At 36.1% G+C, this 13,269-nt stretch overlaps 1 protein-coding gene across 6 annotated transcripts in view; it reads left to right on the top strand.

Moving 5' to 3' along the window:
• The window catches only part of LOC121860932 (transient receptor potential cation channel subfamily A member 1 homolog), a 94,363-nt gene that overhangs the window by 76,082 nt on the left and 5,012 nt on the right, over positions 1 to 13,269 (top strand). For 5 of the 6 annotated variants that reach the window (XM_042358311.1, XM_042358316.1, XM_042358314.1 and 2 more), the window contains 7 exons: positions 787 to 900; positions 3,349 to 3,369; positions 8,455 to 8,556; positions 10,014 to 10,199; positions 10,364 to 10,477; positions 10,893 to 11,039; positions 11,440 to 11,601. In XM_042358311.1, the coding sequence (XP_042214245.1) occupies positions 787 to 900; positions 3,349 to 3,369; positions 8,455 to 8,556; positions 10,014 to 10,199; positions 10,364 to 10,477; positions 10,893 to 11,039; positions 11,440 to 11,601 (846 nt within the window). The remainder of the gene's footprint in view (positions 1 to 786; positions 901 to 3,348; positions 3,370 to 8,454; positions 8,557 to 10,013; positions 10,200 to 10,363; positions 10,478 to 10,892; positions 11,040 to 11,439; positions 11,602 to 13,269) is intronic. The other variant, XM_042358312.1, reaches the window with a different exon arrangement.

Here is a 13,269-nt window from a genome sequence, read left to right on the forward strand (position 1 = left end):
CCAAGATTTCTTAAAGCATCACTCAAGCAATTGCGACTGTAGTATCCATGCCATGTAAACAAGGGATGATGCAATAACTCATCCGGGGTTGAGCGTGGGATTTTTTTTTTCGAGAACTTATCTCCAATTATGTAATTGGAGTCATTGGGAAAATGTACACCAATTTTTGAAAAAAGAATTACAAGGGATTTCTCAGTAACGTAACCCTCTTGTAAATCGGGGTCTGCCTTTATAACAGTCACCCCGGTTAAAGTAGAATATTCCCTCAGAGTTACAGTAGAGGTAATAAAACTAAATATCTTATTGCTGTGCAGGAAAAGCTTCCCCCAAAATGAGAACTGTTCTCTTCAAAACACTTTCAGACCAGATCACGCAACAAGAAAAAGCTGCACCAGAAACCCCTGCCAATTTAAAGCAGGAAAGAAAAACCAAGCAATAATGGAGATGGAGTCTAGGGTGTAATACACTCCCATTGATTCAGTTCCCTCACTCAGCTGTATATTTTAAATGCTGTACTGTAGAAGTGTCCACAGCTTTCTCTTTCCTATAATTATGCCCTTCATATACAGTAATTGCAACCCAATGACCTAGTGAAATGATTGGTTCATAAATTGTTATTCAGTGTTCACTTCATCTGTAAAATCTGAATGCTTTTCAATCCTTGTCTCATCAGCCATTTGCACAGTATTGCCCAGTACCCTGTTACCGTCAGCTGTCTCCATTACATTCTACTTTACAAAAACACTTCCATTTGATCTAATAATATTTTCCCACTTCTTTTCACAGGCTTTAAAAGATGAAGTGGACCTTACAGATAGTGTCTTTGTGGTAGCAGGAAAATGGGTGATTATCGTGATGGCGGTTATCAACATTATGCGGGAGATGTTTCAGTTCTACCAGGTATGATACTATGGTTTCTACTAGGAATAAAAATGATACTGTACCAGGATAGGTTATATAACTTACAGGTGAGGACTGAAGTCACACTGACATACTAAACACAAGATTCAGGTAAGAACAACAGATAATAATGTACCAGATATGAAATGAAAACAAGGAGTCAATACACATGTTAAGTATGGTTCATAGGCACTCTTTGTGGATGAGGAGCAGAAGTAATTACACCATATGGAGGTTCTCTGAGTGCTGGAATATGAGAGAAGCTAATTTTGCTATTTTGGCAGACATGATTACTTGTAGTCCTACACAGGCGTACAACAAGTTTTTGCAGAGTACTTACTATAGGGGGAAATTGGGGGCTGTTTAGAAGATAATGAGGATCAACAACTGTACATGTAAGCAAATTTTCTAAATAAAACATGTTGAACAATATCTTGATGTAGTGATGTTGTCAGTACTGTACTGTCATTCAGTTATGCTCCTTTTGTTTTGAACTGCAGATATGATAAACTATTTTTTTTTTTTACAACATTTTCATTAAACAATAACATCAATTAATTAATAGGCTTATAATAATAAATGCACAAAAAAATTGTTTCATACATAATTATCTTTACAGTACAGTACAGAACTGTACTGTTCGGTATACTAAGAACAATTGTAATATTTTTACTGCCAGAATAAAAGAATTCAAATGCTTGCAAAAGATCCAATAATGTACCAAACCATAAATTCTTTTATGTGCTTATTTTAAGTGCCAGTGGCTGTCATCTATGAAAACTTGAGAAAAATTCATATGTACTAGATTGTCAGATGTGGCTCCCTGAAAACGTGAAAAAATTTGCCAAAATCCAAAAATGATTAAAGCCTTTTTTCTCATACGAAAACTGCTGACAAACTTGATTATGGTGTGTATAAGTCTCATGATTTGGATAACTACATTTCTTGGTGTAGTCTTTAGTTATGAAAATGGTATTGATTGTAATACTTTATACTATATAGTACAGTAGAACGTCGATTTAAAGGGATTCAATTTAAGAATATTGATTTAAAGCGACACCCACAATTAAGGACAATGTTTTAATTTAAAGCGAATCTTTCCTATTTTGCGCGAGTCAATCTGGCACATCATATTTAAAATTTTGCGCCTAATGTTTCTTAATGCATCTCTGGGCACGCTACACTGTCTTAAGGGCAAAGCTGTACTGTACATATACAGTACTCAAAATAATGTACTAAATGATTACTAAAATTTTTGTGTAGTGCAAACTATAGCATGTTTATATTAAAATTAATCAATATCTTATAAGAATTCCAGCAATGGAAATTGTATTCTCCCCGGTCACTTCTGTGACATTTTATAAGCAAAAAAACATAAATTCAAGCTAAAGGACAAAAATAAACAAATAAATAATTCACTCGACCTTCGGCGCCAACTGTCAAACATGTCACTGTCACTCCCCCCCCCCCGTCTTCCCAGCCAGGGTTTGCTGTTTTAGGCTTAAAATTTTTATCTTATAGTATAATGTCACATACTAAAGTTAGGAGAATATAAGTTGTATTGCTGGGATCCTTGGAAGACAGCTAATAATTTGAATATAAACGTCATATATTTTGCACAAGAAGTAAAAAGTTTTGCTCTTTGTAGTAAAATTCTTAAATTAGAACTAAAATTTGTATGTCTAATGCGAGCTATAGCATGTTTATATTAAAATTAATCACTCTTATAAGAATTCCAGCAATGTTAATTATATTCCCCCCATTAGTTCAGTGACATTTTATAAGAAAAAAAACTTAAAGTCACTCCCCTTAAGCCCTGGGCTAGGGTGCTGCTGGCAGTAACCCGTTAAATCGAAAAAAATCAACTTTAAAAAAAAAATGACGGAAAAATAGGTGGACGTTTTGGAACGCCACCCGGTGCCTAAGGGTTAATTAAGGACAGATAAATAAATAAGCACTAGAACTTGGCATCAACTGTCAAACATATCACCCCCCCCCCCATCCAGTAAACAGACCATTTTGAATCCCTTACTTTTAGCTGTGTTGATTTATGAGTGTTTCTTTTAAGATAATGCTACAAAAAACAATGTTTTGTTTATTCTAGGAGATGGACTGAGGTGCATCTGGGTAGACTGTCAGTCTTTTTAGTATTTTGTGTTTCTCTCAAGTACCAAACTAAATTATTCCACTGAAACAACACTTTGATTTAGTGCGAATTCAGTTTAAAGTGACCTCTCTTGGAACGTATCTCCCTTTATATCAACGCTCTACTGTACACAGATGTACAAGAAATAAAATAATATTTAGTACACAGTTGTTGGTGCTAAAAGAATTATTCTTGTACAGTATATCCTGCTAGTAGGAGCATAATATAACAGCAGGTAGATAAGATATATTGTACATTTAGATAAAAAAACTAAACCTGGCTAACTACATTTATCATTCCAGGGATGTTGTAATAGTCTTATGGTAAAGTACCTTTCTTTGAGTTACTTCAATCACGCTCTCTCACCTCAGCTTCCATGCTACTACAGTACCAGGGTTCTTCATGATCAATTGTAGTGTAGTAAGCTAATGCATCATAAATTTTGACTGCCAAGTTTAATTAATTTCATACCAAGTTATATTTTGAGGTTTCCAAATTTAATAAGTCTGGCCACACAGCTTGTAATCTTAGCATATCTAGAACTTTTGTGTTTTGCTTGAAGGACCTGGCCTCATCCTCCTGAACCAAGCCACTGGGCCTCATAAGTAGCTGCTCTATCATTCTTGTAACATTTAATTTTGAATCATGAAGAACCTTGGATGTGACTAAGTGTTTCACTTCAAGAAGTTGACTCATGACTTGTACTCAAATTCTGGCCAACCAGTGTCTAACAGAGGTTTATTTCTGGGTTTTTTATTTAATGCAGAATCTAAATAAATGCACTTGTGCTGACAGAATTAATTTAACTTCTTTAAATATAAGTGTAATTCAATATAGAGATATGTTGTGACAATGGTTGGCCTATTGGTTAAGTTACTTGAGGGAATGTCATGAATAGTCACAAATTGATAGTTCAATCAGAATGCAAGCTCTTGATCATGATTGTTGGTTGATGGCTTGCCAATAAGCCACACTCTATTCTGGTATACATAGCTTGCTCAAAGCTTTATGTCTCACCTGTATGAATATGTGTCAATATCACCAGTATACATGTATTGTATTTACTGTAATATATATGTTAGTTATAACAATTGGTATCACATGCACACAATGTTGTAAAATTTTGCAACCCATTCAAAGTTATCAGTGAAAATTGTTTCGTGTTTCATCATCAATGCTCTGTTTTATCCTAACCATTTTCACATAGAGCATAAGACTATTTAAATTATATTCTTTAATCTCTAAATACAGTATAATCAGTTATATCAACTAACTATTGGAGTGTTTTGATGTCATTATCTCACTTAAACATTTTTTAAACAGGTACTTGCACAAAATGTCAGTCACATAGTTATCTAAATGTAAGTCACAGCACCAAATCTGTGTATAATATGGAATTTAATTGTCTTTTAAAAATTTATATTCATTGAGGGATACTCAATGAGCTGTCAGGTAGTTATTGGTCCATAATACAGTACTGTACTAAGATTAAGGTAAAAACAGTATAATTGGTTGTGAATGGTTCCTTTATCAGTACAGTACAGTATATACGGAATCATAGCTATTAATGCAGAAAATGTATGAAAATTAATAATTTAATGGTGATAAGAGCAAGAAAATAAATAATAATGTTGCTTGGATCTGGGTCAGTGTGAGCAGTGAGTTTATGGCCAGCTTTAGCCACTATCCTGAGCAGTCTGTGTTATGCACAGTAAAGTGGTGATGCCCCTGCAAATTTTCATCATAAGTTTGCATTTTTTACATTCATAAAATTTTTCTGATCGTAATTTAAAGCCTACTCTGTCAGGCCAATCTTGAAAGAGACATAAATATGTGGAACTGTGGAAAAACTGTGACAATATAGTAACACTGTTTTTTATCATAATGGTTGGCTATTTATATTTTAAAAACTATGATGCAAGCTTTCTAAAATGTAAATTTCACTCACTCATCATTGTCACACATATGACTCAAATCATTATCATCTTCAGCAAAGATAAATAAAAACACTCATTACTCTCTATAGATTATAATCATTTACAGGTACTGTACTGTATACTGTACTGTACTGTACTGTACTGTATACTGTACTGTACTGTACTGTATACTGTACTGTACAAGTACTGTACAGTGTTTGTTGTAGTCATTGTTCTAAACATTTACCATCCCCCCCCTTCAATGTTCAAGCATACCAGGAACCTACAGTAGGCTCTCACCAATAACGTCTAATAGGTGCCTGAAAAACACCGTTATTAGCGAAAACATTATTTGTGTGATATTAAAATACATGTAAAAAAAGGTTTATTGGTGCCGCCGCCCCAAGAATTTCACCCATTTTTTCCCTTAGAAGCCCTCCTAACACTTTTTGTTAGCCGAAATAAAAAGAATTGTTATTCAATCATCAAAATAAAGAGTTTGAGTAATATATCACTTAGCTTGGGGGAGTTTTTGAGGTGCTTGGTGTGATGATTGTTCCGTATCTTCTGAGGGCCGCTAACACTTGCACTCTTTCATTCTACAAGCTACCCATTTCACAAGAAAATGCTCTGTTATCACTAACCACCTGTTTCTATCGCCTTTATCATTCATGGCTCTCCTCGCATTTCCATCACTACCGAAATATTTTTAGCCAGCGCAATACTATTCTTGGTCTCCTCAAAGTTCCTCTTAATATTTTGCACTGTAGACTCAGGACAGTTCATTTTCCTCACAATATCAATGTTCCGTGCACCACTTTCATTGAGCTCAACAATCTGTTCTTTATCCTTGACCGAGGAGGCACGCTTCTTGTGGCTTTGTCTCTTAGCTTTGGGGTCTTTTTTCTCATTCACCTTAAAAGTTCCCGGGCATTCAGGTGGCAAATCACTCCCTCCACCACCTACCCTAGCCCCCACAGGCAAAAATGCGGAAGCTATTGTTGATCACCGACCCTAGCAACCACTGGTTATAGAAGCGAAAATCTCACACGTGGGCGCAGCGCTGTATTCCTCGGAGCGTGTGTGAGAGTGAGGAGGAGCGGACAACTACGTCATCAACATGGCGGCAAACAAACGCTATCATTGATGCGCTCAGACGCTTCCCGCGAAATCTCCGTTATTTAAGAGAATCCAGACGTTATTATCGAAAATGGGTATCTATTGTAACTTACCGTTATTGTCGAAAACGTTATTGTGGAAGTCATTATTGGCGAGAGCCTACTGTAACTCCATAATACCCATTGAACTGAGGTTTCCACATTCACGGTTTCTGCATTTGCAGGGTTTCCAAGAACCTAACCCGCATGAATATCGAGCGTTTTTCTGTGCAGCATATGAAAACTGTCAACAAATATAAAAAGTAAATTGGATAAATAGTACAGACACAGTACTCTAGTTTCATTCTTTCGTTTTGGCAATAAAATTCAAATTTTAATGATGAAACATGCTAACCCACAACAACCCAACATCATCCAACACAGTATAACCAACATTCAAAGCAGTGGAGCATGTGGAATAATCCATCAACATTCTGATCACTGACTCCACATTCTCTCGCAGAGAAACAAGACTGTGTACTGAGGACTAACTGTACTCAAAGGAGAAAGTACTTGTAGAAAAGTAGGAGAAAAAAAATGGTGGTTGGGGGGGGGCGAAAGGTACAGTAATTGTACAACCTTCAAGAAAAAGTGAAAAAAGTCCCTTAGATAGTCCATAATATATGAGCAGAGACCTTGACCTTTCATTTCAAAATCAGTAGTCTTCTGTGAATCCCTGATACAGTTATGCCTCCCAAATAAAGTTTAGTGAATGTATATGATGTGTAGAACAAGTTATCATACAGAAACCAAACTGTCAACAGTTAGAGAGACAAACAGCCTTATACCATTATGTGTTCCACAAAGTAAGAATATTAAAGTGCAAATATTTTTTAATAATCTGAAATTTCAGTCTGAATCAGAGTTAATTTTTTTTTTTTATCATTTTTGTCGCTTATCAGCCTACTAGCCATTTGAGCGGTGTATCCAGTGCTAGTGCAGGAGGAAACCGGGGTAAGGTCACACTGGATAACACCTTTCTCAGGTGTGTCTGGGCCAAAGCTCGAACCCTAACATATTGGTGAGAGTTACGCGCATTACTGATGTACCAGATGAAAGTGGCTTTTGTGTTTTTTTTTTTTTTTAGCTTTTATCTTTTTGACTGGGACCATAAAAAAGACCATCACTTTGAAAAAGAAGGAATTGTACAGTATGTTATTTTGAACAATTTCTAGTTCCTTTTGTTAATAGAGTACAGTATTTATATATTATATTTTTACTGTCACTGTTTTATTAGATCAGAGACAATGAAATTGCAGTATTGGATACTAAAGTTGACTGCTTGACATAAGAGACAAAGAATATACTTATTACAAGAAACTTATTCCTTTGATTTTCATTCAGTGAACACTTCCCCCCTAAGAAAACTCATCAAACTCTGGCATTGTATTTTTTGGTTAATCATGTATCACCTTTATCATCAATAACACTTTATGTCCATAGTTTAATATCTACAAAAATGTGAGCATTCTTAATAACCCTTATGCCCTGAGCAACATAAAACCCACTAGAACCCCGTGATGGCATATTTCAGCAAAAAATTTAAATAAATAAATAAATAAATAAAATACTGTAAAATAAAATCCATAGTCGAAAACTGGTATTTCAGGCATAAAATTAGTGAAGTCACTGTCGAGTCTGGCATGCACGTGGTCCCCTATGTCCACGGCACCCACAACCACAACCTCACTGAGGGGGTGGAGAAGGGGAGTGAGCGCCATTGTCTGTCAACATCATCTGGGTTTGTTTCCTCCCCATCACTGTCTTCTTCACCCGATACTATATTAGTGTCACTCAAACCAATCAAGGGTGTGGAGGGGTGAGGCAGGTCACGAGTCGTCGACAGACATACATCCATCATGATAATTGGTGGGTACCTGGACCACTAGACTTGAGACAAAGATTACATGCGAGTTGAGTTGCCAAGTATATAAATATCCAATACAAAGTACAGGTACTTCATCCCACCTGGACATTGAAAATACGTATGCCACAAAAATTAGGGACATAGAGAAACGTCTCCCGGGGTCGCTATGGTGGACGTAGAGAAACATCGCCCAGACTTTAAGTTTTAAATATGTTACAGGGTATCATGATAATTATCCACTACAGTATTTTGACATGTTAAGTCTTACCATATACCCGTACTACTGTACAGTATAACCATTTTGTTACAGTTTTACATTCATACTGCTGTACTGTACTTCAGTCAGCAGTTTCCAACACTTTATGAGTTAAACTTTTTCATAGTTTCTCTAAGATATTTGTTTAACCTCCATCTCAGCCTTACAGTATTTGTAAATGTAAATTCATAGAAATTCTCATTTTTGTATAGGCACGTCTCAACTACATTGGCTTGGAAAACCTTATGGAGTGGTGCTGCTACATTACCGCTGTGGTGCTGGTGTGGGACTTTAATGACTGTTCCATTAGACAGGTAAGCTATCTAAATAAGCAAATGTTATTTAGATGATATACAAGTGCAGGTACAGTACAGTACTAAAAACAAACTTATGGGAAGTCCATTACAAGACTAATAATGGAGAATGTATAAATGTAATACAGTATGTACTGATGCACACTTGTTAAATTAAGTTAGTAGAAAATTGTCTCACCATATATTGGGAAGAATTATGAAAAAAGAATTACTAAATTATGGCGTGATTTTGTGAGTCCAGAGAAGATTTATACAGTTGGTCCTCATATTACGCGGTTAATGTAACCCGGAGGGTACCGCGGAAAGTGAGAAACGCGTAAAGTGAATAACATAACATATGGGATTAATTGAAATGGAGTCCGGGCCGATCCCCAAACTCCACTTTTTTACGACACACAACTATGTTGTAGTAAAAATATTATCTTAACTTTATGATGGCATGCACACACAATTAATAATTAAGAGAAATATCAATAATATTAGGTTTTTTAACACTTACATTAGTAGAAAAGATGGCTGGGCACACGGGGATGGGCGGTTGGTTCCGAGGCAGAGGGCAGATTATTGGCCCTCACCTGTATCACTTGTATCAATTGTATCACTATCCACCACAGAGGCTTGCAGGGCCTCTTTGTCAAACCCCCCAAAGTTCATATAAGTCCATATCCTCACTATAATTATCACTATCACTGACTTGGGCCGGCTGTAGTGGGTGGCGGGTGAAGAACTGGTCATGTTTTGATGACTGGGCGACCTTGTGCGCACCATTTTCGCGCCTCTTACACAACATGGCGGATGGCGGGAGGTTTGGATCCAAAAATGGCGCGGCTTGCCAGCCGCTCTCCGCGTAATGGGGTTCACGACCACGGAATGTGAAAATGTTAGGTTCTGGCAAGGCACCGCGTTAACGGTGAAACGCGGAATGCGGGACCGAGTAATATGAGGACCAACTGTATATTAGTGACAACTTCTCTTGCTTCAGTTACAAAATAAAAAAATTGAAAACTGTGGTTACATTTGCACAGCTCAAAGAAAAGGAAAAGAATGTTGAGAACGATTTCTAGAAAGGCTGAAGGACTAATTGAAGGAAAAGATTTAGTTCAAATCATCATAACTGGTGGTACAGTCTTAGAAAGGAGTGCGGCGGTCAGTGGATGCAGCGCTTGCCTCCTGTTCCATGGGTTATTGTTTCAATCCCTGGGCACTCCCAGTTCACCCAACTGATTACAACTTGGGGAAGTAAATGCAGTCCAGTGCAGTACCGGCCATGCTGCCTCCTTGTGTTGTATCCACACTGTCCCTAACAGGTAGTCATGCCTATGGGACCCACTTTCACTATTTGTTTTCCAATCGTAGAGGAAAATAATGATTGTTTAAAAACTTTTTAAATTGTGCTGATATTTTATCAAATAAAAAGTAGTATGTTTTTAATGTTTTTTCTTTTTTCTCTCAAACAGAATTGGCAGTGGCAAGTTGGAGCAGCATCAATCTTTCTAGGATGGATGAATCTACTGCTCTTTATTCGCAAGTTTCCTTTTCTGGGAATCTTCGTTGTCATGTTTACCGATATCTTTGCCACCTTCCTCAAATTCTTCACTGTCTTTTTACTTTTCATTGTCGCTTTTGCTCTCGCCTTCTACACGGTAAGCTTAAATTTGAGTTTTGTTTGAATTAGAATACAGTATATTAATTTGTTTCTATAACTGACCATTATCAATAAAGCTTTTACTATATTGAGAACAAATATTAATTTACTGCTGAATGAATAACATTAATTTTTTGTTCTTTATATTTTCATATACTGTAGGTGTTAAGAAATCAAGAACCCTTCAGTACACCAGGCCATGCACTCCTCAAGACAACAGTGATGATGATTGGAGAGTTTGAGTACGATACCATTTTCAACGAAGAAAACCTCATAGTAAGATGCCTTTAAAACCATGTAAATAAAATAGGATTAGTAAAAGATATAGATTGGTACCGTATCACAATATTAATAAAAGTTCATAGGGCAGTAAAAATTTAATTTATATCTCATCTTGTCACTTTTCACATGAATAAACTACATTAAAACTTGTCTGTTTCACATGATTTCACTCAGGTGTCATATATGAACATGCTGTCTCACTGACTTGTCTTAAAGCTTAATAGCCACCAATGTAAATTCAGTACACTGCCTTTAATTGGTCAGTGATTTTTCATACCTTTTCAAAGGTGGCCAGATGGTCCCTTTGAGAATAAAACAATCTGATTTTGGTAAGTACCCGGTAGTTTTCATTATACATTATTACTCTTTTAATTTATCAAGTACCAAACTTTTTATTTCCTTTTTTCAGTATCCAGAAGTCACATACACACTGTTTGTTGTCTTCCTGATCCTGATGTCCATTCTGATCATGAACTTGCTGGTGGGTCTGGCAGTAGATGACATCAAAGCTGTACAAGATCAGGCTATTCTCAAGAGGCTTGCCATGCAAACCCAGGTTGGACATAATATACAGTACTGTTAACTGCTTCTGCAAGTAACAGTGATCATGCAGTACTAGTCTGGTGTGGGGTTTTGGTTAATACGTATGTTGTAATTTTAAAGCAGTATCATTCTATAAAGTGGATATAAATTAAATTATTATTTATTTGTACTGTACTGCATTATCATTTAATATATACAGTATTAAGAAAAACAAGATAACTTTGAGACATGAACATTCAAGATAACCTCAGTACTGACTGGAAGATGGTAACCCTTGTATAATTTCTCTAAATTTATTGAGCTAATCATAATGAATACTATTTACCAATAATTGAAGAACAGTATTTTAGGTTTTAATATTTTTTTTATTATGTATGAGTTATTTTAGTATAATTTTCATAATAAATTTGCAGATGGTGTTAGATGTAGAAGTTCTAATCCCAGAAACACTTAGAAGGATCCAGGTTGTTGCCAAGAAAGAGGTTCATCCTAATGCTCGTCATGGGCTATTCTCCAGACTATTTGGGGACTTCCAGCTCATAAAAACCTTTGATTTTGTTTTGGATGATGAACAGGTAAGTGACACTGTATAATGATACCTCCCTATATTTCCTAGTCATAATGAATTATTGTGTATGGAGAATTGTTTAATTTGGGCACCACTTTGATAATTTGTATAAAAAATGTGTTACACAAGAATGGAGGAAACTGCAGCGGGCCTATTACCCCATACTAGGCAACCCCGTCTACACCCAGCCCCTATTGCTCATATATCTGTCCAACCTATGTTTGAAGCTACCCAGCGTATTTGAGTTAATGATGAAGTTTGGTAACTTGCTCCACTCATCCACTAGTCTCTTTCCAAACCAATGTTTACCTATCTCGTACCTAAATCTAAATTTGTCTAATTTAAAACCATTGCTATGAGTTTGCTCCTGGTTGGATAGTTTGAATACCTTTGTTATATCACCTTTATTTAACCCTGGTTTCCATTTATAAACCTAAATCATATCGCCCCTCACTCTACGTCTCTCGAGGGAGCACAAATTAAGATGCTTTAACCTGTCTCTGTACTCAAGGTTCCTAATGCCCGGGATTAGTCTGGTCATCCTCCTCTGAATGCTTTCTAGGGATTCTACTGTATATCTATTCTGTAGTATGGTGACCAGAACTGATCTGTGTAATCCAAGTGAGGTCTCAGTATATGTGTGTTAGTGAGCATTTGACCACAACATTACAGATGTTTTTCAATTTAATATGGTTACCAGGTAGTTATCTTTCTTATAGTACTGTAATATAGTCTGTATTTTCAAAAGTGACCCTTGCCTTAACTACCCATAAGTATACAGTACTGTACTCCAGTATGTAAAGATGTAAAAATTCCTTGTTGACATTATGCATCTTTTATTCAATGTTCTTTTTATAACGATTATTTTTTATGGTCTGATGTAAACTTTAGTTATGTTATTGGGTTGTACTGTTGATAAAATAATATGAATCCAGTCATAGAATTGATGATTGCTAAACACAGTATGAGGATACTAGAAGTTACCTAGCTATATGGTACAGTATAGTGAAATTAAATATATGGTGATGAAAAATTCAAAATACAGTACATTGAAGGCATGGAGAATAGATCCTGAATTCCATTTTATGACTGAGCCTGTAGCTATCTGACTCAAATACCGTAATGCACTCACCCAGCCTGGCAGCTTGTAGACCCAGGAGACCTTAAGCATTAGTGGCCAGTTATTATCCATTTATCATGGTGATAGACATATTTGATATATAAAACCTACTATAGAGGAGAGCTCAGTGAATTATTTATATTTCTCCAGTTCAAGGTACACAGGTTAGATATTACTTTACATTGACAATCAGTAAATGAGTCAGGGAAAAACTCAGAGTGGCAGATAAAATATTTATACCAGACAAGGGTTACAGCAAAGACCTGGCACATTCATCATGACAAAAACAGTTGTCACTGAAATTGTCTGGTATACTGTACCCTGTACATGCAAATATTTGATCTACCATTGTGGGTTTTTTCTCTTACGTTGTTGTTCAGGTTATGGTGACTCCAGCATTGGCCTATAGTTTAAGAAGTAATGCGAGAGCAGTGATTACAGGTCATATACAGTGAAAATATTTTGTTCAGTAGAGTGAAATACGGGAATAGATAAGGTTAGTACTGTACTGTACATCTTGAAAGAGGAAACAATCACAACATAGGGTGAATACAT

The sequence above is a fragment of the Homarus americanus genome, unplaced genomic scaffold, assembly GCF_018991925.1.
Source record: "Homarus americanus isolate GMGI-L3 unplaced genomic scaffold, GMGI_Hamer_2.0 scaffold52806, whole genome shotgun sequence".
NCBI lineage: Eukaryota > Metazoa > Arthropoda > Malacostraca > Decapoda > Nephropidae > Homarus > Homarus americanus.